Raw genomic sequence first — 24,796 nt, 5'->3', positions numbered from 1 at the left:
TTCATTTTAATAATAATAATAATTGGTGTTTAGGGGGAAAGGAAATGGCGCAGTATCTGTCTCATATATCGTTGGACACCTGAACCGCGCCGTAAGGGAAGGGTAAAGGAGGGAGTGAAAGAAGAAAGGAAGAGAGAGGTGCCGTAGTGGAGGGCTCCGGAATAATTTCCACCACCTGGGGATCTTTAACGTGCACTGACATCGCACAGCACACGGGCGCCTTAGCGTTTTTCCTCCATAAAAACGCAGCCGAGGCGGTCGGGTTCTTACCCGGGATTTCCGGATCAGTAGTCGAGCGCTACTGATCCGGAGTTCCCGGGTTCGAACCCGACCGCGGCGGCTGCGTTTTTATGGAAGAAAAACGCTAAGGCGCCCGTGTGCTGTGCGATGTCAGTGCACGTTAAAGATCCCCAGGATGCAATTTCAGTTTCATTTTATTCGCTTCACTTTCCCCAATAATAAATGAGATGCACCTAATCCAATACAGTGGCTGCACGAGGAAGTCCTGTTAATTATGATAAATGCACGATGAAAAGTGCAACTGCACCTTCCAGAAAGCAAAGACAAGGGATTATGAAGAAATGTTTGCATTTGTATCTTGCCCTCATGGAGCACAAGTGACGTTGCGGAGGAAGCTCGGGAACACGCAGAGCAAAACGTTCAGCAAGAAAAACTCGGTTTTCCTTTCAGAGTGCACCAAACACCATGCAGGGCGCATCTTGGTGTGTCTCCTTTCTAGAACGCAGCTCGCGCTTTCAAAACGAATGAGCAGAATATTCAATCTAAGTAGTACATATTTCCGTGCTTATATGTAAGCTAAGGTACGGGTGAATAAAAGAAATCAGAAACGGGAGTCATGCACCAAACTGTCCTTCCAACGCCCGATGTTTTCGAGAGAATTTACAGACAACTCTTTGAACGTTACTTACTGGACAAAAAAACGTCCCGAGTAAGGCTCATTCTGAAACTATTAGTGTGGAAGCACCATTCCGGTGGGTAAACCCCAAGCAAGACCGCGTCGCCGGCGCGCACCTCCGTCCCCGCTCCCCAGAGCCATCGGCGTCGGAATCACGCGAGCAACCGCGCGGCGGCGATGGACGTGCGCTGCTGGTGCCGTGTCTTTTCATGCGGTTGCCTTTGAGGCGCTGGTCATGCAATTCTGTTTTCGCCCGTTTATAGAACGACATTTCGCACGTGGGCGTAGTGAGGACAAAACCACGGGCATGGCTCTTGCAGGTGGTCCCTAGAGAGCAACGTAGGAGGAGTGCGGGCCACCTAGGCCACGTGACTTTGAGGCGTCATCACAACGTTCCCATCGGTGGATGAACAAACTGCACACCAGTGGCAGCTGAATTAATGATTGATCGCTCGGGAAGAGCAAACTGGGCCGCACAAATCCCATCGCAGGGCAGTGGCACATCGCTAAACCGCTGCACCAGGATTGGTATGAGGACTCCCAGGGATCTATAAATGTAAAGCAGAGAACGACCTGCAAATATGAGTATTAACCCATTACGCAATCCCGCCATACCCTTAAGACGAAACTTAAGTTTCTCTTTTTTTTTCTGTGTGTCCACGACTGTCGGGAACAAAGTCACCGCGGTGTGCTAACAGTATTCAAAACGAAACTTCCACCAATCGAACTCTTCGGGACAGAAAACCCCATCACAAAATGTTTTGGGACAGTGGCCTAGTAACAAGAAACCTTGCTGTAGTATTGCGCAGCCACTTGCCTTAGAGCCAGGCCAGGTCTTTCGTAACAACAGGAGACTTTGCAATGCACAGAAAAATCTATCGTCGCGACAGAACGGCAATATGTTTTGTCGTATTTTGGGCAAGGCTGGAAAGAAACAACAAATAAACCAAAGGGCACTCCTTCAAGATTTATTCTGCTAGAGTGCAAAAACAACACAGCCGAGGCAAGAGGGTTGCAGTACGAAAAGCGTACAGCGTGCACGCAAGTGACATAAAAACAAAAAGAAGAGACATGAAAAAAAAAGTTTCTCTGCAGCTTCGCTTCCGGCTCTTTTTCACAGGCAGACCACTCTGTGGCGATCAACGTCACACACATCTCAGGTTTGAAGGAAGGCGTCAGTGGCGAGCGTTGATTCACCTGGTGATTTTTTTCAGCGGCTTGACAGGCCCGCCGTGATTTCAGTTACCCCTTTGGCCACGAACTGGGGCATGCAGGGCCCAGTACTTGGTCTGGAACAGCACCTGCCTGATGCGCAACTTGGCCATGGCTCGGCGGTACCTCTCCATTTGGCGTAGCTCCATGAGCACTTGTCGGCAGAATAGCTCCTCCTCGTCATGGTACGGAAGCTCAGGATCCAATGGAGCCGGGCCGCCGCCGCCTCCGCCGTTGCCGCCCGTAAACCAAATCGGGTTCCTGGACTCTGTGCCGACGGGGACGAAATCGGTGCAGGTGGCCACTGGCGACGGGACAGGCGAGCTCTTCGGTCTGGGCGGCTGACCACCAACGAAACTCGAGGGCGTGGCGCCTAGGTGGTTCTCCTGTGGTCGCTGCGGAGAGAAATACGAAAAAAGAGGAAGGCAGGGCGAATGTCAGGAGGATTGTGACCATGCTGGTACTCACACCGCGCAATCTGGCCATGGCATCAGGTATGTATAGCTGGCAACGGAAAACAAGCACTCGGTTAAGTGATGTCCTCGAGCGTTTCGCAGGGAACCAACTCGTGAAAACTTCCAAAAAGAAATGATCCAGAGTGCATGCATTACACAAAGTAGCGAAGCCAGTTGGTACATAAATAAGTTTACACAGCACAAACCAATACTCTGATTCCAGAAACTCGAAAGAGAATTATCTCTTCTTCACATATGACTGAATATGAAAAATAATCGTAAGTCCGCATTATATGCAGCGGTGATAATCAGCCTAGCTACATCCAATGCAAGACAAAAGCCTTTCCCTTATGCCTCCAATTAATCCTGTCCTGTGAGAGCTGGAGTCAGCTCCCTCTCTTAATCTCATCCTCAGCAATTCCGCACCAAAAAAAAAAAAGTTTTCCCCAATAGCTGTATCGGCAGCGCCATCTCTCGCTTCCCGGGGGATGGAGAGCACTTCTCGCTTCGCGTCTCGCGTCGTCTGCTTTCGTCCTTCTGCCGAAGATGAAAAAAAAAGGGCGCTGCTTGTGCAGCTGTTGGGAAAGAGTCTTTCTTGGTGTGGAGCTGGCGCATGCAAAGCATACTCTCACAGTATCAGGCAAGTGCTTCTTTAAAGCGTAGTATAATGTAAACGGACTGCTAAATCTGCGTGAAATTTTCGCGCGAAGGAGACAGCAGTTTCGGCGAGAGAATCATTATTCGGTTCTCTCTGCGAGACGCTAAAGTCTGCACCGCGCGGCTCAGAAGCACCAGCAACTTTTTCTTTAGGCTGCAGCGCACTGCAGGATTCTTTTAGTCACGACATATTACGACGTCAACATTGACTCAAAATTGCAGCCCTCAGTTTTGAAAGCCTCCACTCAGCTGAAAAAGTGGGAGTTCTGAAATGCCGCCCCAGATGAGCGCTGAACACGGTCGCACAATTTCAAGGCAAATCCCAACACCGGGTGGGCGGTTGTGTTTTAACTTTGGTTCTAAGAAAAGAAAAGGGTTCCTTGCACTTATAGGCAGGAACATTTCACTTCGTCAAAACAAGGCAAAAAAATGTGCATGGTTAAACGAGCTAGGCTTTCACGGAACACAGTTTTCTTCTTCATATCTCTTCGTTACAGGCCGTTCTGTCACAAGGCTTAACTGTACGCCTGTCAGAATCAAATCATTGTACAGACATGACTGCGGTGTGCGTTTCAAACACCACAGCACTGTGAAGAAAAGGACATCTGAAGGTAACTAACGCAGAACTGTAGTGAAGTTACCTCGGGACTCGTGGACAGGCGCGCTCTTTTGGGCGGCGGAGGATTCGGTGACATTATGCTGTCACGAGCGGGGTAGGAAGGGGGGGAAGGCGAAGATCTTTGCTCAGTCTTGGGTTGCGGTCGGGCCAAGGCGTGGTCCTGAGGTGCAAGTCCGCTACTACCGGACGCCTGCGGCACCGGCGGAGGAGGCGGCGACGAGGATCCGGTCTTCCTCGAGCTCGGCCGCACCTCGTCCTCATCCGACGAGCACTCGGGAGACGAAGGGAGGATCACGTCCGGTCCTTCGGCATCGAAGAACCCCGGATACACCTCCTCGCGTTCCCGCTTGACACCCTGCGCTTGCGCCATTGTGCAACGTCAGTCCACACCAAGAGGACGCAGATATTAGACCTCATTAAGTCTGCAAACCTTGAGCTCTGTTTCAATCATTCAACAACCCGTGCGTGCATTCATTAATTCATTCATTCTTTCAATAACCCGTGCATACGTTCATTCATTCACGAGTGTATGAATAGATTCGTTTTTTTCAGACACGCGTGAGGTACAAGCTCGTTGACAGGATCGGAACGACTATAGTGGATCAATGACGACTTTCAATACATTTTTTGAAATATTTCTTCCTGCCATTGCTCATGCTCGTTTAATAGCTGTACTGGAGCCATGACCCCCTAGCCATCAGCGCAGGAACAATATGAATTCAGACGCATTCGAATTCAACCCCCCCCCCCCTTTTTTTTTTACCACGCGCTTTTCTCTATCTGCACCACCACGAGCCAACTCGTCACGACACATAATAAGAATTGAATAGAATGCATGGGTACCATGTGTTTACGCTGTACTGCGTGCTGAGCTCAGAGAAAGCTGTCGCTGTGCTGCTGACCACCAGCAAAGTCTAAGGCTGCAGATTTTGTGGCAGCCTGGGCTGTTACAGCGGTCGCAATGGCTGCACGGTCGCGTCGACGGCGCTGGTCACGTGACCGGATGTATATGGTCTAAGGTGTCACTGTCTAGGCTACGACGTTGATGGGGCAAGCTCCTGCGGGGCTTTCGCTTGTGCCATATCAGATCCTAGTTTTTGCTCTTGTTGTTCCACTTGTAGCCTAATGTCTGTCTTGGTTTACACTACAGAGGAGAAAGATCAAGCAGCGAATGCGTACTACGGCGTTCATTATTAAACAATGGACAGATTTACCATAACGGAGACGTACTAGAAGAGGCGCATACCGTGTTACCGGTGTGGCAAGGGCGCGGCCGAGCGCAGGCAGCTCCTAGTTCTCCGGTTTATACTTCTCCGCTATGCTAAATCTCTCTAGTTTAAGCACAGAGGAGGCATGCTACAGTAGACGTACGCGGGACTACCAGACGCCGGCCGCGCACGCGTAGTGGCCCCGGCTGGCCCCGCCCCTGCCACCGCGCATGCGCAGAAGGCGTCCAGTAAACTCTGTTAGCTACCATGCGCCGGCGTTGATTGCATGCTGTCGTTTGCGATAGGTGGAGCTTGATGGGCAGCTCTATAAACAGACCGAGACACTGCAGCCAACCCTGGTGTTTCGATCTGCAGCTACATGGATAACTTTCCTGCGCTGCTTGCGTCGCACAACTTCGCCAAGGAGGCTTCGCACATTTCCTTGCGTTGAAAGCCACACTGAGCGCGACAGAATATACTATGAAGCTTTAGGGCGCTACAATCTTCCCAGTTGTACAGACGCCCACGGGCAACCGTTTTCCAGAACTGACGCCCATAGAAAGCAGAGAGGAAACCTTTATTTCCACCAAAAATGGTGGGCGTTCACACCTCGCAGAATGCACGCAGGCCACCGGAGGGTGTCCCCCATCGCACGCTAAGGACTAGTGGATGAACTTTGCCACAGCCTTAGACGCCAGATGGATTATAGAGCTTTGTAGCTTTGCATCGAGGCATCGCCGTGTGGCCTCCCACAAAGTTTAATTTTTGAATTTGCCGTCCCCTGGGGACGGAAAATTTACAACTGTCCTGTCAGCCATAAGAAATTTGAATTAAATGGTGCTGTCAACGACTGTCAGTACACCAGACAACCTCGTCCCTAGCATACTTAAAACCTATGACATGCACCTGTAAATTACCTCTCTAGCACAACATGGGTAAGGAGATGAACGGATGTACCCCATTAATTCGTCCCTGTTAATACTGACGACTCGAATTATGATGGGGTTTTTCTGCGGACCAAGCTTTTTCAAAGCATGCACGCCTCGTTAATACAAAGACGCGTTTTACAGACAATGGACCGGGTGAAAATGCACGGAGCCGAATAGTACTCATGTAGTTTTGTCCCGTTAATACGGAGAGCGATGAGAACAGAATCCCGAGCGCCTCTACCAGATGTCCCGCCTCTTGCATTTTGAATGCAGAACAACTAGAAAATGCAATGCGAAAGGGAAATGCCGCTGTAATGGCCTCCAGTGTGTGCGTGTGCCCGTGTGCGTGCGTGCGTGCGTGCGTGCGTGTTTCAATAAGAGGCACTTCATCACACCAAGAAGCGTCATCACGCGTCTTATGAACCGCTAGGTGCTTCAAACGGGCTTCAACCTACAACCACGATTTTGAAGATACTCGCAACCAGAGCAATGCACCTCGAGCTTCCAAGATTGCCTAATTTCGACTTCATGCCAGCCGTATGCACAGAAGCACTCCGTAATCATGAAGCGTTTTTTTTTCATAACATTTCTTTTTGTTTCTTCGTTATTCGTTCTTACGGTCGACTCGATTTTTAGACACTTTTTCTTGGGAACTAAAGGGACCATACTAACGAGGCACGGCTATGTATGCACACCGGAGGAACCAAAAAAAAATAAAATCAAGGAAACCATATCGGAGTGACGTTTTTTTCAATGGTGGTGTAGTTTAGGGTGGGAAATGATTGTGTACGGCCACAACATGACGAATAAAAACACGCTACAAAAATTACTGCTTGATCTTAACACCGAGTTTCTCAACTAGCTTGATAAAAACAGCGTTTGCTCTATGGCTAATCGGCTCATGATGAAAGACGGATTACTTCATATTGCAACACACAGCCCATAAAGGTAGACGGGACAAGCGCTTATTCCTTCTAACTTTATGTTCTATGTGTTGCGCTATGAACAAATCCGTCATTAGCTTGATTAAAAGACTAATTAATGGCTTTCTTCCGTGCCAAAAAGGAGGGAGTGCCTAGAAGATTTCAACTACGTGAGTTCTATGACAGGCACCAAAAACTCAGTAGACAGGCAGTTTTGCAACGGTTATCCCTCCACCGAAAGGCCGTCGCCGCGTCCTAGACTGAACCCGCGACCTCACAAAGCGCCATTAGCACAACGCCAGTAACTGAAGGCCAGTAGCAAAACGCCAGTATCATAGCGCTTGTGGTAGAACATCTGCCTCTTATTCTGGAGGTGCTGGATTCGATCCTCAGTGCCTCTAGGCACCCACCGAATTTCAAATGGGTACAAGATTTCCCCCGGCCTGTTGATCGGCTCCTCTCGGGTGAAATGCTTGGAAAACGGCCTTTGACCAACCTCGCCCCTCTCGGTTAGGTTGGATAAAGGCCCTTTTCCAAGAATTTCACCCGAGAGGAGCCGAGGTTGGCCAAGGGCCCCTCAAAGTTCCGTGTCAGAACCACAGCGGTGACTACGGTGCTGAAGGACAGGTCGCCAATGCAGCCAAAGCGGCAGCGTGACCGCAGAATGAACCGATACGACAAAGCGCACACTCACAGTTCGACGCGACGCCCGTGGACGCACAAGTGTGGGCAGCATGGCGTCGATCACGCAGTGCAGCCCGTCGAGGGGTCCCGACGGCAGGTCGACGGTGGGCGGCGACTGCACGTTCGGGTCGCAGCAGATGACACTGCGCAGGAAGTCCCACGAGCGGAAGTGCTCCCAGCGGGAGACGTAAGGGCGCAAGGCCGGCGACTTCCTCGACGCAGCCTCCTTCCTCAGCTCCTTCACAAAGTAGTCGCGCAGGGACTTGATCTTGTCCTTCACGTTCACCACTGGGAGGAAAAGGAAAAGGCAGAAAGACAGTTGTCGACGTGCGCTGGTCACCGCGATTGTACCCACTGCCTCTCACAGTTTGTCGCTGCTGAAGTGACATCCGATGCAGGTAGATGAGAAGCGGGACACCCGAAGAGCCTCGAACGTATGAAATGCGCTTGGTCGGTTTGCGGCTGCGACTCCCATATTCAACTACAGCTTACGACCTGGGCAGCGGAAATCGCCGCCAAGCATGACATGGAGGCCACGAATGGTCGGCCACATACCCTCCCCCGAGATTGTCGCCATTGCCGTGGTTGCACTCCTCGGTTCCGCGAGACCACAATCTTGAAAAAATTCGCGTCTAAACTAAGTAGAGAAGTGTAAGAGGCCTACCCTAGTAAGAAGGAACCCGGCTCGTGTGTCAGCAAAACCTCGGTAAACTTGTCTGATAAAGAGTTTTCATATCTGGACAGCATGATGCCCCGTACACGTGCCAGTGTTACGTGATGATCGCTTGTCAGGTTACTGTGTGATTGCGATGATTATATAAGTCAGACGCACCATTGTAATAAACCAGTTGAATTTCCACGCTCTGTCCTGTTGGATTCTTTTCCTCGTCCCTTGTCGTTTTGCGCGGTTCCAAGATGCATTCTGCTACTAGTCACCAACTATCCCGCCTCTAGTATTGCGGCTAGTGTGCCGCCGCCTGTGCAGCACGCGCGGTGCACACAAAACCCTATTAACCGGTCATGTTACAACACTGTGTTCACAACGCTCGATGCGATTGTAAACATAATAATTGGTTTTTGAGGAAAGGAAATGGCGCAGTACCTGTCTCATATATCGTTGGACACCTGAACCGCGCCGTAAGGGAAGAGATAAAGGAGGGAGTGAAAGAAGAAAGGATGAAAGGGGTGCCGTGGTCGTCCCCAGGTGGTCGAAATTATTCCGGAGCCCTCCACTACGGCACCTCCTTCATCCTTTCTTCTTTCACTCCCTTCCTTATCCCTTCCCTTACGGCGCGGTTCAGGTGTCCAACGATATATGAGACAGATACTGCGCCATCTCCTTTCCCCAAAAACCAATTATTATTAATTATCAAAAAAACCCGAAGCCTCCTTGGCCGTTGCTCTCTTCCTCCCTCCTTTCAATTCGTCTTTCACTCCTTTCCTCGTGGCGCAGGTTGGGTGTTCACCATGAGTGAGAGAGTTACTGCGAGAGAGTTAATGGCAGGTTCCCGAGAGGGAGTATGGCACTTTCACAACATGGTCCACGCCCAAATATGGTACAGACTACAGGAAATTTGACGAAGTGAGCTTTGCCGAATTTCGCTGCCTCTGAATCTGTGTGGTCTGGAGTAAGACAAGCTTCAGCTAGTCTCAGAATGAAACTGGTCGCGAAATTGGGTCGCTTACCTCCGAAAATTTGAAAATTGAGTGTGCTGTGATATGTCAATGCACGTTAAAGATCCCCAGGTGGTAGAAATTATTCAGGAACCCTCCACTACGACACCTCTTACTTCCTTTTTTATCTTAGTCCCTCCTTTATCCCTTCCCTAAAGGCGCGATTCAACTGTCCGCCAACATGCGAAACAGATACTGTGCTATTTCCTTTACAGGGAAACAGATACTACGCTATTTCCTTTATTTCCTTTACTGCGCTATTATAGTGGCTTCTGCAAGCTCCTCAAACGTTTTGTGGGTACCGAGGTTAAGCAGCCGTGTAGTAGAGGTGCTGGGGGGTAGGCGGAGGGCGACCTTCGTGCAGCTCCTGAGGAGCGGGTTGATGCGGTCTCGCTCCTTATGTTTTAGGTGGAGGTAGGGGAATGAGTACGCCATGCGACTTGTGATGTAGGCTTGGGTGAGGAGGAGGGTGTTCCGCTCTCGCAGACCCGCGCCGGTTCGCCACGCGCCGAATGAGACGGGTGGCTTGCTGGGCTTGTGTCTGGAGAGTGTGGATGGCGTTGCCATGCGCGCCGTGGGAGTGAAGGACGTGGCCCAGGATGCGATTCTTGGAGACCGGGGAAATTGCTGCAGTGCCGTATGTCAGCTAAAACGCTGTCAGCGCTAATGCACTCAGGCCATCTCTCTCTCTCACCACCGCCACATGTATCAAAGCACGAATAAGGCGTCCGCATATCCAGGGGTGCGCCCTTCCTTTGCTCAAAGCCATCGCCTTCCAGAACATTGCCAACGCTAATGAACTCTGTGAACGCCGACGTATTTCGGTTTGTATATCCTGGTAATGCTCAGCTAATTTTTTTTCATGTTTCCTCGAAAAAGCAGACCGCGAAACGCGCTCGAAGCTGCGCCAAAATTGAAAATTTATTTTCAGGGAAAGAAAATGCGCAGTGTCTGTCACACATCTCGGCGGACACCTGAACCACGCCGTAAGGGGAGAGAGAAAGAAAGAAAGAAATAAAGAGAGTAAGAGAGAGAGAGGTGCCGTAGTAGAGGTTTCCGGTATAATTCGACCACCTGGAGAAGATCTTTAACGTGCACTGCCATCGCAAAGCACACAGGCGCCTTTGAGTTTCGCCTCCATCGAAACGCTGCCGCCGCGGTTGGGTTTGAAACAGCGTACTACGGCGGTTTCTCGCGTTCCCTTCCTTGTGTTCTGTGTGTGTTCGCGCCTAGTACCAAAGATAAATTGTGACCGACTCGCCCAAGAAGACGTTCTTTTAGGCATACTACGGATCAGTAGCCGAGCGCTCTAACCACTGAGCCACCGCGGCGGCTAGGAAGCTGCGGAGTCGCGTGTCACGCTCGCGATGCCGTCGCGAACAACTACCCTAACGCCGTGCAGTCCGGAAAGCGAGAGCAACGCGGGCGCGGCGCCAAACAAAAAAAAAAGCTGTACTGGCATCCATGTATCTCAATGAATGAGGCGCCATAAAAATAAAACGCTGTCGAAAACAACCTGCGGAAAGAAAAGGCCGTAATAAACTGCCCTAGCTTAAAGCGCAGGACCTTACTGCCCTATGGGTAGACTTTTTCCCGCGTTAGGCTTAGTCATACCATAAGCCTCAATTGGAAATGTTTTGTGACCTTGAAATGAAAGCTATAAATGCGAAAATGGCTCAAAGGAGTCTGTAAAGTTGAAATGGAAGCTAGAAGCGCGAGAAGACGGTATCAGAAGGCGTGCTGCTCTCACGCGCTCGCGATCCCGCCGCGTCCGGCGGTCACCGCAGTGACCCAGAAAATTTACCCCTGAGGACAGAACGCAGGATGCATCTACAGATCGCTACACTCTAACAAAACGCTTGTCTCAAATGTGCTACTCCTTTAGACCAAGACAAGGAAGAAAAAAAGCAAGAAGCAACGTCCTCCCACAACACGCTATCTCTTCAGAAGGAAATAGAACGACGCCGAAACGTCGGAAAGCTCACCATTAAACTCGTTGTCCAAGCCCTGAGCGATGGCGTTGATGGCTTGTTCGCGACTGTCCTTCTTGTAGTACTCGGGGTGACGGTTGTCCCACAGTAGGCGGTACATTCCGTACAGGCTGATCAGTCGAGCCTCCTTCTCGTTCGTCCAGCTCTGGTTGTTGCTGCGCTGACCGCCGCCACTTGTGGAGCCGCCCGCGGAGTCCATGGTTCCCCAGAAGCCACTGCCTTGCCGCTGTCGATTCTCGATCCCGAAAGACGATTGTCGCCCGCGCCGCCGCTGCTTCGAAGGCTGGAACGTAGCCGCTGCCTCGTGGAACGGGCGAAAACGTGGCGCCTCGTGGCGTGTCCGCAATCGTGAAGACAAAGCGCCGATTTTTTCCTATGCTCCAGCTCCACGCGGACGCGGCGCGCGAGGACTCGAACACGCGTTCGGCGCAGCCACGGCACTGCAGAAGCACGGGCGAGGACGAGGAGGTCGTGATAAGAGAAAAAAAAATGAGCGACAATTAAAAACAATGGTTATGAGGAAATTAAAGGCGCAGTACTGCCTCACTATACCGTAGCCTCACTCTAAGTGGACACCTGAACACAGTGTGAGAGGGAAAAGATGGAGGAAAAAGTGTAATAAGTAAAGAGAGTAAAAATCATTAGAGTAATTTGGCAATTATTAATTACTAATTAGTAAATTTGATGTGTTAAATTATTTAATTTGTACTTAATATTTGTTTAATTTGTTCATTAGTATATTTGTGATTAATTATTAGAAATACTAGTGGTTGGTCTAGTATACGATAATGCACTGCTCATCCGCAAGGCGCCAGCATACAATGCACCTGCGCTTCAGCCTACTGCGCATGCGTGTGACGGCACTGAGTGGCGCCACCGGCAATCGGTCGAGTGGGAAGAAAGACCCGCCGCGGTGGCTCAGAGGTTAGTGCGCTCGGCTACGGACCCGGAGTTCCTGGGTTGGAACCCGACCGCGGCGGCTGCGTTCTTATGGAGGCAAAACGATAAGGCGCCCGTGTGCTGTGCGATATCAGTGCACGTCAAAGATCCCCAGGTGTTCGAAATTATTGCGGAGCCCTCCACTACGGCACCTCTCTCTTCCTTTCTTCTTTCACTCCCTCGTTTATCCCTTTCCTTCCTAAGTGGGCGGAATCAAATCCCAGCCACGGCAGCAGCGTTTCGATTGGGGTGGTATGCAAATTCTGTGCGTGCACTGTGCAATGTCAGCACAGGCGTTAAGCAACCTTGGGCGGCCGAAATTAATCCAAAGCCTTCCACTACGGTGCATATTTCTCCTTTTCCTATCACCCCCACCTTCTTCTCTTCCCTGATTGCACAGTTGAGTAGATTTTGAAATGGGAAAAGTTTGGTTGATGAATTGTAATTAGTTAATTAAATTGAAATAATGAAAATAAATGGTGAGTTTGAAGCGGGTTTTGTGTGACTGATTCGATGAAAAACGACGAAAATGCGTGATAATGCTTACTTAGTATAAAAATTAATTAAAAATCAAAGAAAATGAAAATAAAAACAACAAAATTTCAAACAAAAATAAAAGTGAAAGTGGAGGAAGAGAGGAAAGGGAAATGCTTGCACATTTCCTCTCTTAAGCAGACTTAAGTGCAAGCCTGTATTTTTTTTTCTTTATGAACTGGCTATAACTGGAAATAGCTGCAAAATGTAAAACACAGGATCATCGATTAGTTACAGCCCCGCCGCGGTGGCTCAGTGGTTAGAGCGCTCGACTACTGATCCGAAGTTCCCGGGTTCGAACCCGACCGCGGCGGCTGCGTTTTTATGGAGGAAAAACGCTAAGGCGCCCGTGTGCTGTGCGATGTCAGTGCACGTTAAAGATCCCCAGGTGGTCGAAATTATTCCGGAGCCCTCCACTACGGCACCTCCTTCTTCCTTTCTTCTTTCACTCCCTCCCTTCTCCCTTCCCTTACGGCGCGGTTCAGGTGTCCAACGATATATGAGACAGATACTGCGCCATTTCCTTTGCCCAAAAAACCAATTATTATTATTATTATTATTATTATTACAGTTGTTCCGCTGCACGGCTTAGAGTAGCCAAACCCCAACCCTTTGTGCCCTTGACTTTTGACAAAGGGTGTCGCACGCTTTACGTGTCTCAGCACTCGTTCCGAGTCGGACGCCTGTGACGACTCATGGGAGCGCCAGGTTCTGCGGCTTTGCAACGGCACGCTTCGTTTCGCTGGGAGACCGCGATCATGACGCGCACTTGAAAAACGCAGCTGGCCACTCTAGGCCAATCACAGGCTAATTAGGCGACTCCTGCCCCTCCCCCTCTTCCAGCGTGGAGCAGCTGATGAAGACAGACAGCGACAGGCCTCCTGCGGGATGGGTTCAATTACAACGGCCACTCGTTCCCGCGGGGCAGCGTGCGCACAGCGGTGCCATCTCTCGTCGAGGCGCGCTATCTGCGCGTCGGGATGTCGTCGCCAGCTCCAATTAAAGAGGCCTAATTGAGAAATGCCCCGGCTCAACGAGTCCCGCACACCCTTGTGCTGAGAGTTTTGGGCACGCCTTCTTCTTTCTTTCCTTATCTTTTTTTTTTTCATTTCACTTCTTTATTGCACTTGACATCGGCCAGCCGTTGGCGCCACGCGCGGCTGAAAAGTGCGCGGCCGTCATTGCTTCGGTTTTGTCTCTGTGCCAGAGATACCGTGACGTCACAGTGTCCTGCTCGCGCCCTTCCCTTTTCCTCGCATTTCCGTCCGTGGTCCAATTTTGCTGTGGTCGAGGTCACTTATTAGCGCAGCGAAGAGCTCTCAAGGTGACTTTAAAGCGAGTCTGAGCCGCTGTGCCGAACATGTAGCACTTTATTGTCAGCGGCATTCGGACAGCACCAAGCGGGTCTCGGCTTCCCGCTAATATAGGAATTAATGTACGTAAAGATATAATTTTTTTGTTGCCTCGCCATTTGCTTCCGGGCTCTAAACAGCTCTTGCAGGTCCTTTGTTTCGCTTGTTTCAGCCTCCGTCATGTATATAATACAGAAGTCGTCACTAGTCGGCAGCCTTCTTGCACAATGGGGAAGGAACGCACGTTCAAGACAAGCCCGTCATAAATACAGAGCGTTTCATCTAAGATTTTACGCGATTTTTTAAAAATAGGATTTTTGAGTTAGAAGATTGTTTCTTTTTTTTTAGCATAGCACTGTCCATGGTGCAGTACATCAGAATGTAAAGCTAAGACGTGCTGACTAGCGAGCAGACCGGTGAACTAATATTGAATAGTTAAAATTTTTAACTGTTACTGTTAGCCTACTTAATTATTGAGAGGCGTGTAGCCCACCGTAAGTAATATCTATATCAGTTTTTATAATTTCTAAAATGCTGTCGCCTTCGATCGGTGCTGTAGCCCAACAATTAAGATTTAGCTATTTCGTCGAGTTACCTGCCTGGCCTGGAAAGGTTGCTTTGCCTGCAAGCTACTCGAAAGTGCGTGTATTTTTGCGCGATTTACGTCACGTCACGTCGTTACTGTTTTGGTCAATTTGACCTTCACTACAGACATACGCGTCCTTCACAAACGTAGGTAGTAATTAAAAGCTAACGCTCCTAAAAGTTCATCGGGGGCCAGCACTAAGGCCCAGTGAAAATTCAAATTTGGTCAAGTAAGCTAAATAGGCTGTAATTTTCTAGTTTTGCGTGTTATCGCCTTCGACATTGTTCCCAATGCTGCCTCTCTTACTGTTTTACGATTTTTGACTCTTTCTCAGTGTCTATGGGGAACAGATATATCAGTGGCAGATCTCCACCCCGACCTACGGTGCCACCAAGGACACCTCTTCTACAACTGTCCGATGATTCCGCGCGCTCAGACTTTCCGCTGTATAAAATTGTACTGTATTGTACCAGCACGGCGATGTATATATTTCTTAGAATTAAGAAATGTAACCTCAAAATTTGTCCTCGAAACGCCCAGTGTTTGCGCCAGATTAAAGCTGGTTCTCATTGGAAGAAGAAAATGAACAATAATGGTGATGGCGTTCGCAAATGCATGCGCGCACTCAGCGCGAGTCACGCTCGGAGAAGAAGCGCACAGCTGCCCTGGAAACACACCTGCCGACCGCTGTCTACAGACACGAGCGCGCAGATGTCGTCGCCTACGGGGAACGGCTGCAGTCGTTCAGTAGAAGATGGCCACCCCAAGGCCGCGGACGACAGAGGGGTGGAGGCGTCGGGTGGAACAAAGCAGCGACGACTGTCACCTTGCAGTGGTGACGAGCCCGGCAGGCGGCAGCCTTCCGTGCCTGGCGCTGTCTTTCCAACGGTCAAGCGGGACGCCGTGAGCATGCGGCGGGCCTGCATTGCGTTCGCAGTCTTGGTGGTGGCCGTGGCTACGCGCTACATCGTCGGCACGCGGCTGATCTCCATCGCCCGGCCTCGCCTCGCGCGAAGTCCGGCCGCCCACGGGGACAAGAGGGGAGCCCCACGGATTCAACCGCCAGGCTGCCTCCGCGGTGCCTTGCGAGGCGCCACGATCTAGAAGCTCAGAGTCGTAGCCGCCGTCAGCGCTACTGCTGCATCCTTGTCACGCACTCGTATATCTTCTGCCAAGGACTGGCACCGCTACTCTACAAGTATTTCATTGAAATTATACAGAAAATAAATGCTTGCCATTGGAGAAATAACGTGCCAATTTCAAAGGCATGACGTCGGGCAAGAACCTTTGGTAATCAGAATCGTTATCTAAAATTGTAATCATGTCCGCAAAACTCGTGCGGTTTTAAGTCTGCAGTAAAGCTCCGCCCATATTTAGGACCGATGCACAGAATTCCTCCACAACAAAAACGTAGGCCGTTGTTAAAACTTCTCTTGTCGCCTAAACAATAAGCTAATCACGGGAAAACTGTTATAAGCTCTAGAATGTTCTTATCTGGCTTGTTTAATAAAGTCAAACATTAAGATGATAATTTCGTTTACTTTTGTGGCTGGCTAGCGGAGTAATACAGTACGCCACTGACCGTGGCCCAGTGTTAACTGTTTTTTTTTAAGTTGTATCGTACTATAATGCCGATGTGGGGAACCTTCGCCAGGCAGTCAGGAGTATATTCTGTATTAAAGATAACGGGCTTTATATTTTAGACGTGAAAAACTATTTTAGTTTGATAGCATTTAGTGTGTTTGCCTGAAGCCTGCATTTTAGATCGAAAGCTCTACTCTTCGCACTACAACTCCAAAGGTCAAGTTTGGTGCACGGTTGAACTTGAGCCGGCGGAGCAGGTGTGTGGCTAGTGACGTCATAGCACGTGACCCGCTTTGGAGAGGCGCTTCAGCTGTGCTCACCTGAAGCCTTGCCACTGCGATACCACGTGACTAGGCGAGGGCTTAATATCTGCTCGTCGCCACTTGGTCGCTCAGTCACCTTAGTCACTGCCAGCAAAGACCAAGGCACTCCAATGGATTTGCTGCAGTGACCCGTGAGCATCAAAATATTGCCGGAGTTGGCCTTTAATAGTGCTTTTGCTTGCATCACTAGGTTTACCAAGTGCTAAACTAGGTCGCGAGGGTTGCTCAGGAAGAGCAACCGGGATCTGGCAAAGCCCACCGATGGTGGTGGTGGTGGTAAAAACATTTATTAATTATAAAGAGAGGTGTTGGGGTCCGTGACCTGAAGGGTCACGCCCTTACAACCACTAGGTGGGGATGCCTAGTCAGGCACCCCATTGGCGGTTGCCGCAGCCCGGGCAACCGATGGCAGCGCCTGCCGTCGGAGCGCAGTGGTGCATCGCTTAACTACTGCGCCAGGAAGTGGTATGAGGACTTGCAGGAATCTAGAATGTAGAGGATGACAAATTCCACATATATAAGCATTAACCCATTAACGTTACCACGTGATGTCCTTGGGGCAGAGCTTTAGTGACCTTTCCAGTTTTTCGGGCAGCGGTAGAAGTGGAGTCAGATGCAAGCTGAACACAGTCCTGACATTAGTGTGCGCAGATGACTGATCCTATAAAAGTCGGTATTCATTTCACTTGTGGGCTTCAATGCCACATCTGCGTGCCAACATACTATTCCCCCGAAATGTTAGAGCGAAAGCACTATTCCAGACGTATTAACCTCGAGCAAGAATGTCTCGTGCTTCTTGTCTTGAGACCTAGTGGTGTCATCACAACCTGGTCACCAGATTGTGAGCAAAGTGACCACCATGGCAGGTGACAGTTAAAGTCATGACTGGTTGAGACAGGTTGCTCGGCAAGAGCAACATGTGTCGCTTAATCCCTACCGGTGGCTGTGATAGAAACAGCCATCTGCCAGTCCAGCAACACATCCCTTAACCGCTGCGCCACTGCACTGGTGGTGCTACGAGGACTCTCTGCGATCTATGAGTGTTAATTAGAGTGACAAATTCTGCACATATAGGCAGTAACCCACTAAAGCCCTTAAGGCAGAGCTTAAGTGTCCCCTGCTTTCACACGTGTACTCAGTTTAACTACGTTTAACCACTATCACTTTTTTCTATCACGCTGGTTGGCAGCACCTCTAGATAATTGGACAGTTCACCATAATCTTTAGATACATATTCACAGCACAAATTGACCTTGCATAGTTGTATCTGACATGGATAACGACTGTGCCGTATGCAGTTACAATGCAAGCACTGCTTTGGAATCAAACAAAGTCACACCCTGATGCCAGGAGAAAGTTTTATTCGCATCCACCACAAATATAAAGATGACTCAGTGGACGTTCCATGTGGTTGCAGCAGGGAACCTGCTGGTTGCGTCAAAAAATATTTGCTTTATAAATATGCTTTTATATCAAAGTGCTAAGTGCATCACACGAGATTTAGTTAACTGACGCAACAGACTAGAATGCACTTCCATCAAAGCAACATCACTCATTACGTCAACAATCTTTGCGGCTGAAATTGTTGGGCAGTGATATTCAAAAGAATATCCTGAGGGATTGACAACTGCTTGGGAACAAATTGCACGTCATATCAAGGAACTGCTAGTGCACAAACTTGTACAGGAAGACAATATCACGTGTACCCAACGTGCAAAAGGGCAAGCATGCAGGTCATCATCTTGCATTTCAAGAAGCTGGAAAAAAGTAAAGAACACAAGACATAATACTCAAGCTTTCCTTTCTATCGTCAACGATTTGCCTACAACGCAGAGAATGCATGCTAGTACATGCTATACTCTCCATCATAGGCGAACGGGCCACTGAAAATCCTACCTTACATCTGCACACACGTTTCCGTGCAGTCTACACCTAATCCTGGCCACTAACATGTGCGCTTTTCTAACTAAACTGTATGTGATCATTTTCACTCTTAAACCCTAGCCATACCAGCACCTAATCTGCAACCTGGCCTACAAAAACGATTTTGAGAAGACAAACAATTAAACTTGTTACCTGATCTACATGAACAAAAATACACCAGCCCATACAAGCACAAGTTTGAACACCTGGGAGTGCTTTCAGGTCATGCTCTGGTGATGTAAGAGTATCATGGCCATGCTTGAGTCATGCAGTTGTAACATGACTCAAGCATTCTAATTCTAACAAGCGTTTTCACTTGGAGCTTTCCTAAATAGGAGCTGCACTCTGTCTCATGCCAAAAAGTGGCATCTTGGGAGTGTACGTCTCTAAAGCGTTATGAATATAAATGAACCTAACTGCATTTCACTAGCACCTACAAACATTTACAATAGGTACTTCTGTACCATGCAGATAAAAGAATGCCTGGGTTTTATCAAGAAGATAAATTCATTAATAATATGGCATTAAGGCATTACCACACTTGCAAAATTAAATCTTAGTGCAGAGGCTCCTTATCAAGCTTCACAAGTTCAAATTTCTGCCTAAAACTCGGGTCAATGCCATGCAAATGCCGAGACAGCATCTTTTTCGCCCTCTCTTCTTTACCACCAAAAGTACAACAAATGCAAGCGTTACTGCATTCACAGCCTGTCAAGCAAAACTTCCAAATCTGATGACTTTAGTCGATATCTGGGTATGTAACTGCAAACAGTCTTGAAGAAAAGAGCACAAAAAACTGATTGCTTACCACAGGGATGGCAGGATGTCACAGCAAAACTATCAGCACAGCAAATCGACACAAGTACAGAAGGAAAGGTGCACAAAGTAATTTACACATCGACAAAGTACCAACGCTGCTGAGTATCAACATAGCATCTGTCTAAAACCACTTTCATTCCTATAGACGACGTCACAAAACAGCTATAGGTGTTTACCAACTATGGTCACAGAAAATAGTTTCTTACTTACATGCTGTTACCTGACAAAGGACAAAAGAAATGCTGCAAGGTCAGTACTTTTTCATAAAATGATGCACAAGACAAATGCACATGTGCTCCAGCAAGAAGTGGCTTTCTACAGGATGTTATCCTGATAATGCAAGACACACACTAAGCCCTTTGACTGATATCACAATCTTCTCACAAATTACAAGTGAAAGACAGCACATGCCAAAACTAAATGCTGTTTCACAAAGAGACATCAGCAGCATATTGAAACAGCTTTTGTCTGCCTTTTGTCTGCATAAAAGAGCAGCCCTGCTCGGCCAACCCACAAGACTCTACACACCTCAAACGAGCTCAGACAAGCATCTCGTTGAGGATACACCTGTTCACAGGCGTCAAGCATTGCCCACGTATAGCTCTTGTCAGTACTTGTGAAAGATCTCACTGCTACACTTTGATACTGTAAGATTTGCCACCCGTTTAAAGATGATGCTTATTACCACAGATCATCTGCGCCCTGATGAGAGGGTAAAAAAATGCACTCTGGCGCCCACAATAGTCAAACTTTGCTCAATGAGCAGAAAGATCATGGATGTGTATTGAACATGGCCATGACAATCTCATGGCAACTCTGTTAAACCAAGTTATTAGGAAAAAAATGCTATACCAACCTTGAAAATGCAATCTTTAAAATGCTTGTGTGTGATAAACAGTCAGCTGCCACAACAGTGACCCCTTGTCCTACTGCTAGCATGATGACGCAAGATTAGGGATGCCCAAGAGGGCTGTGATTCTAAGTTTATGGCTATATAGTTCTGTGATCAAAAATACTTTTCAACTTGCTGCTTTAAAATAATAAACACTATTTACCTTTAAGACTGAAAACAGGGAAACCACGGCACCACATTGCAAGAACTAAAATACCTAAGGGCACTGCACAAAAATGAGACAGAGTACCATCAGCAGTAGCCTGGCATGAATAACAGTATACTGGCTGTTTACTGATTAATTTTCTGGTCGGTACAGAACTTCCAAAGTCCTACTGAGTGGTAAATCTTTTCTGTCAGACTGTAGTACAATACCAAAAAACAGATGCCTAATGGTAAAATTAACCAAATAACTGCAAAGTACAGAACTCGTTCTGTCCATTCTTTCTCTCTATGCTTGTGTTTTTGCACCGATATACCCTTCTGCAGTCATGTACCAACTGGCCCAGCTCACAAGATGTCAGTACTATAGTCAAATGCAACTCAAGAATGAAGCTGCAAGTGCCCCTCTCAAAGGAGGCCCTCCAGCCAATGGCACTGACTGATTTTCCGCACCTTGTTGTTACTCCGTGGTTAATGCCTTGTCACCCTACAGTGATCTATGTTTAATCCCGTCACACTATTGTGACAAGGTTTGGTTTATGGTTTATGGGGTTCAACGTCCCAAAGTGACTCAGGCTATGAGGGACGCCGTAGTGGAGGGCTCCGGATAATTTGAACCACCCGGGGTTCTTCAACGTGCAATGACATCGCACAGTACACAGGCCTCTACCATTTCGCCTCCATAGAAATGCGACTGCCGTGTCCAGGATCGACGATGATGATGGACTTTTACTGCACAAGGGCATCTATGGCCAAAAAGCACCATGCCACATGGTATCTGCTCAAAGTGGGGTCAAAGACCGGTACTAAGCATTTCACCTAACATAAGCCGAGCACCAGACCAGAGGAAAGCTTGTACCTATTGTATCATCGGTGGGTATGCAGCGGCACTGGGGATCAAACCCTGCACCTACTGCATGCGAGGCAGATGTTGAGACCACTAGGCCACCGCTGCGGTGTGGCCGGGATCGAACCTGAGTCTTTAAGGTCAGCAGCCGAGCATCATAACCACTTAGCCACAGCAGCAACTATTGTGATAAGGAATTAACCACAGAATATCCACAACATCATGAAAATTGGTTGATGTCATTGGACAGGAGGCTTCTTTTAGAGAAGCATTATTGCCAAGACAACATGCTTTAAGTGTTTACATGCAGAAAATTTCCACAGAGGTGAAAGACCAAGAGTGAATTCTTGGAGGTGCACAGAGCCATTTGGCAATGCACACTCTAATTCACGATAGAAATTAACATTACTGCAGGGTCAAAGTGCACAATGTCAGAATGTTAGAGACAATGTGAACAAACATTGAGCCCAACACGGTGTTAGTGCATGATGCTAGCAGTGAGTACACAATAATAGTACAAAGTGCGCAATGTCATGAACAGCATTTATAGCACTCTGAATAGTTTAATGCATTCTCACCCTTGTCTTTTGTGAAAATAAAAAAAAATTGCCTGGATGTGTTCCAGCCTCTTTCTTTCCATAGCTAAAGAGTTCAGCACCAACTAATCCTCCCAATTTCCCCCACTGATCATCCTAACTGCTCACTACAGCTACTGATGGTACTCTATTCACATCATTATTACAGAATGCACCAAAAATCTGGGATTAGTTGCCTTTGTTATGCTAGACATTGTGTATGTATTAGTGCCGAAGACGGTCTGAAAAAATTATCATCTGAAATGTTTGGCACCGAGTATAAACCTGTCCACCTTGGAGAACTTTTAACTCTTAATGAAACATTCAAGCAAAAGGTCCAACGAACCTAGTACCACAATTTTGAGCTAGAAAAGCATAGCACTACTATTGCAACTACAACAGCACTGTCAACTATGCTTTGTACTCTCCAGGACATGAGAAAAGAAAACAAAAACATTACCATGTTTACTTTAACTGGCCTCAATGCGACTTCGGTGCGACGCATATGCCAAGGCCCATGGTGTATTATTTCACAAACTGCTTGACGACGACAAAGACAGAGAGCTGAAAGTCACGTGCATCAGGGAGGCTGAGAAAGTGCAGGTGGGAGCTGCAAAAGTGCAGCACTCAAGAGGCTTCCGGTCAAATGGGGACACCACAATACCACCAGATATCTAAAACCTGAACACTACACACCGAATGGATATTTATCAGCAGCTGACCTCCGGTGAAGTGGAACCATCAACTATTTGAATGGCCATTCATTCGTTTTTTGTTTTTTTTTTTCATGCTGGTGCTGCTTCCTGAAAGTTTAATAGTTTGCAGTGGATAGCTGGAACCTCCTTCCATTCAGGGGGCTCCACAGCAAGTTCAGCTCTTAGGGAAAGAGGTAGGTGAGGAAATAACTGCACAGGTTTCATGTTAAGCCCGTTATAACGAGTAGGATGGCGAGTCGAACCGACCAGCAACCTTCTTTGCAATGCTGCTGGTGGTTCCACCTGTCGGAACTGGTCAAGGACGGTAATGATGGCACAAGAGGCATAGGAAACTGCAGCTCAAAGATACAGTCAATACATCGACACAAAAATCTAAAAAGTCGCACTTTGTTTGGTCGGGCAAAATTAATGGCTGCTGTGAAACTTTGGAGCCAATACAGCAGCAAAAGTAGACTGGCATAATGTATGCACCAAAATCCATATGCGAGAAAGGTCAGTGAAAATTCATAAAAGACTGTGCAAGCTTCTGATCTTGCAACTAGTGCCAGCAAGGCACCTTATGCAATCTTTGAGGAATCATACAATAGCCAAAATGCACATAATCAGCATTCCATGGAGTAAACCACAGTTCTACCCACACAAACACGTAAAATAAAAAACTCTCTGCAGTGCTAATGAACAGTCATCCTCAAGAAAACATTGTTCACAGTCGTAAAGTGCAATTAGAAGCACCTCTTACCTGCTCATGAACTGTCAAGCTGTATTAATTATTGATGAGTTTTTAACTATTTTTACCCATTTTTCCCTTTATTCAAAGCAAAGTGCTTTGGTGGAGTTCCGTAGCAAAGTTTCATGCAAAACAGTTCACGAAGAACGCTGGTCTGTTGAAGAGCTGAGCAATTTTTCTATCAATGTGCAAGATGTACTGAACGAAGAATTAATAGGCAAACCGAGTTACCAACTGTGCATGCATTACCCGTTATGCATATTTAACTTTTACCCGTTATGCATATTTAACTTTAATGGCACATTTAAAGCAGCATCGGATGCTTCTTAAGCAATTGCTTCACCTTCAGACGGCGTGCTGGTACCAACTACCAGTTTCGGAATTCTATTCTTTCCCCATACCATATAACTGTTGATGCATTCCGTCTGTGGTAATCATAAAATTAATGACTTTTCACTAAATGCAGACATACGATCAGTGATTTCTAGGCGTTAGTCCACAAGTTTATCTTTACACAACTACTGATGCCAACAACACCACAAGACACTGAAAAGCATTTCCTTAACTCTACAACAAAGAAGGAGATGAACCGACTTGCACTTCTGAAAACAATAATACCCCTACATGCTTTCATCAAAGCCATGTAAAGCTGCATAAATTAGGCCAGTAACTTCTAGCAAATGGATGGTATGTGGACATTGCAGCGGGTAAAAAGTGGTGCGAGGACAAAGCACTCACGTGGGCTTGTGGTCATCATAACAAATGCGCCACAAATAGTGGTGCTTAACAAAACAGAGCAATCAAAAAACTGTACTGTTCAACAGCACATGAAGCAGGTGGGGTCACTCATGGCCAAGGTTGCAGAGTCACTTGAATCACCATCAAAATCACTTAGCAGTGTTTTCATTTTTCTCAAAGTTCCTAAAGAAAGCAAAGAGAACGAAAAACGAAGAAGAAATATTCCACACAAAAAAAAGTAAACATGATGTGATTCAATTAACTCAGACTTGCTTCTAACTAGCATTTTATATCAGTGCGAGGCAAAGTTGCATCCTGCTCCCTGAAAGTCCAGGTGCAGTGTTTGCTAACAAGTTTCACTCATGCCGTATGCAGCACGTCAAACTAAGCTATGAATTAAATTATAATTACTTTCAGGACCAAATCAGATTATACCAATATTTTCCTTGCAACATGGGTCCAAGTCCTGAATGATATGAATATGAGTAACCATCTAAAAAGAGTGCTCAAGACACCACACGTTGCAGTATTTAATACATTAAACTAGCATTCGAGATGAGTGAACATCAACAGAAATAGGTCAGGCTGCCAAAAAAAAAAAACAGCTCATCATAAGATAATGCGAAGGAACAAATAAAGTTTCAATGTAATACTTTCTATGAAAAATATCACCGCATAAGTTAAATGACTAGAAAGAGAGATACATACCTGCCACAACAACACAATGATGTTGTGGTTCAGCATCATGCTTATAAGCTTGAGGATACAGTTTACAAACCAACGACAACAGCTGCACCTCAGGGAAAAGTAA

The 24,796-nt window shown here is 47.6% G+C and overlaps 2 protein-coding genes across 3 annotated transcripts in view; both read right to left on the bottom strand.

Moving 5' to 3' along the window:
• Window positions 1-1,875: 1,875 nt before the first annotated feature.
• LOC144118300 (uncharacterized) lies at window positions 1,876-11,494 on the bottom strand. Its single transcript, XM_077651270.1, has 4 exons — window positions 11,263-11,494; window positions 7,614-7,891; window positions 3,882-4,214; window positions 1,876-2,523 (listed from the first exon to the last, which is right to left on the bottom strand). Exons 1-4 carry the CDS (start codon window positions 11,465-11,467, stop codon window positions 2,155-2,157), a joined length of 1,185 nt encoding a protein of 394 aa, XP_077507396.1. The 5' UTR covers window positions 11,468-11,494; the 3' UTR covers window positions 1,876-2,154.
• Window positions 11,495-19,215: 7,721 nt separating this feature from the next.
• LOC144120711 (uncharacterized) overlaps window positions 19,216-24,796 on the bottom strand; it is a 36,941-nt gene continuing 31,360 nt past the window's right edge. Inside the window, exon 12 of one of the 2 annotated variants that reach the window (XM_077653365.1) lies at window positions 19,216-24,168. The gene's annotated coding sequence lies outside the window, so the exon portion shown is untranslated. Of the gene's footprint in view, window positions 24,776-24,796 lie in introns of both variants that reach the window. The other variant, XM_077653364.1, reaches the window with a different exon arrangement.

This window comes from Amblyomma americanum, chromosome 2 (genome assembly GCF_052857255.1).
Source record: "Amblyomma americanum isolate KBUSLIRL-KWMA chromosome 2, ASM5285725v1, whole genome shotgun sequence".
Lineage (NCBI taxonomy): Eukaryota > Metazoa > Arthropoda > Arachnida > Ixodida > Ixodidae > Amblyomma > Amblyomma americanum.
The sequence above is the reverse complement of the archived record's forward strand: the minus strand, read 5'-3'. Positions and strand labels throughout refer to the sequence as shown.